The sequence below is a fragment of the Acanthisitta chloris genome, unplaced genomic scaffold, assembly GCF_000695815.1.
Source record: "Acanthisitta chloris isolate BGI_N310 unplaced genomic scaffold, ASM69581v1 scaffold38693, whole genome shotgun sequence".
NCBI classification, from domain to species: Eukaryota; Metazoa; Chordata; class Aves; order Passeriformes; family Acanthisittidae; genus Acanthisitta; species Acanthisitta chloris.
Genome location: NW_008666069.1, coordinates 9,434 through 9,747, shown reverse-complemented (window position 1 = coordinate 9,747; position 314 = coordinate 9,434). Strand labels below are relative to the sequence as shown.

Sequence of the window (314 nt, the reverse complement as noted above, 5' to 3'; positions counted from 1 at the left end):
GAATTCCTGCCGATCCACCTGGAGCGAGTGCAAGTGCAGGACAAGCTCCTGTGCCCGCAGCACCAGCGTGTTCAGGATGGAGCCAGCCTGGGTGGCGATGGTCGACATGTCCACCTTTGAGCACAGGGATAGCATCACCTTCAACAGCCCCAGAACCCCCACAACCTGCTGCAGGGCACCCCACACAGGGCAGGAGCTGGGCACAGCCCTGGGCACTGACTGAGAATTAGGGGTGTCAAAGCAAAGGCTGATGGGTGAAGCCAGAACCTTATTTAAAACAAGGGTACTCTTCACAGGGTGCTGGCATTGCAGGC

General features: G+C 58.3%; 1 protein-coding gene across 1 annotated transcript in view; it reads right to left on the bottom strand.

Annotated features, from left to right (window-relative positions):
- Nucleotides 1–3: 3 nt before the first annotated feature.
- The window catches only part of LOC103799632 (steroidogenic factor 1-like), a gene marked incomplete at both ends in the record, with an annotated part of 7,548 nt that continues 7,237 nt past the window's right edge, over nt 4–314 (bottom strand). The window contains one exon of the mRNA XM_009071969.1: nt 4–114. Within this exon, the coding sequence (XP_009070217.1) occupies nt 4–114 (111 nt within the window). The remainder of the gene's footprint in view (nt 115–314) is intronic.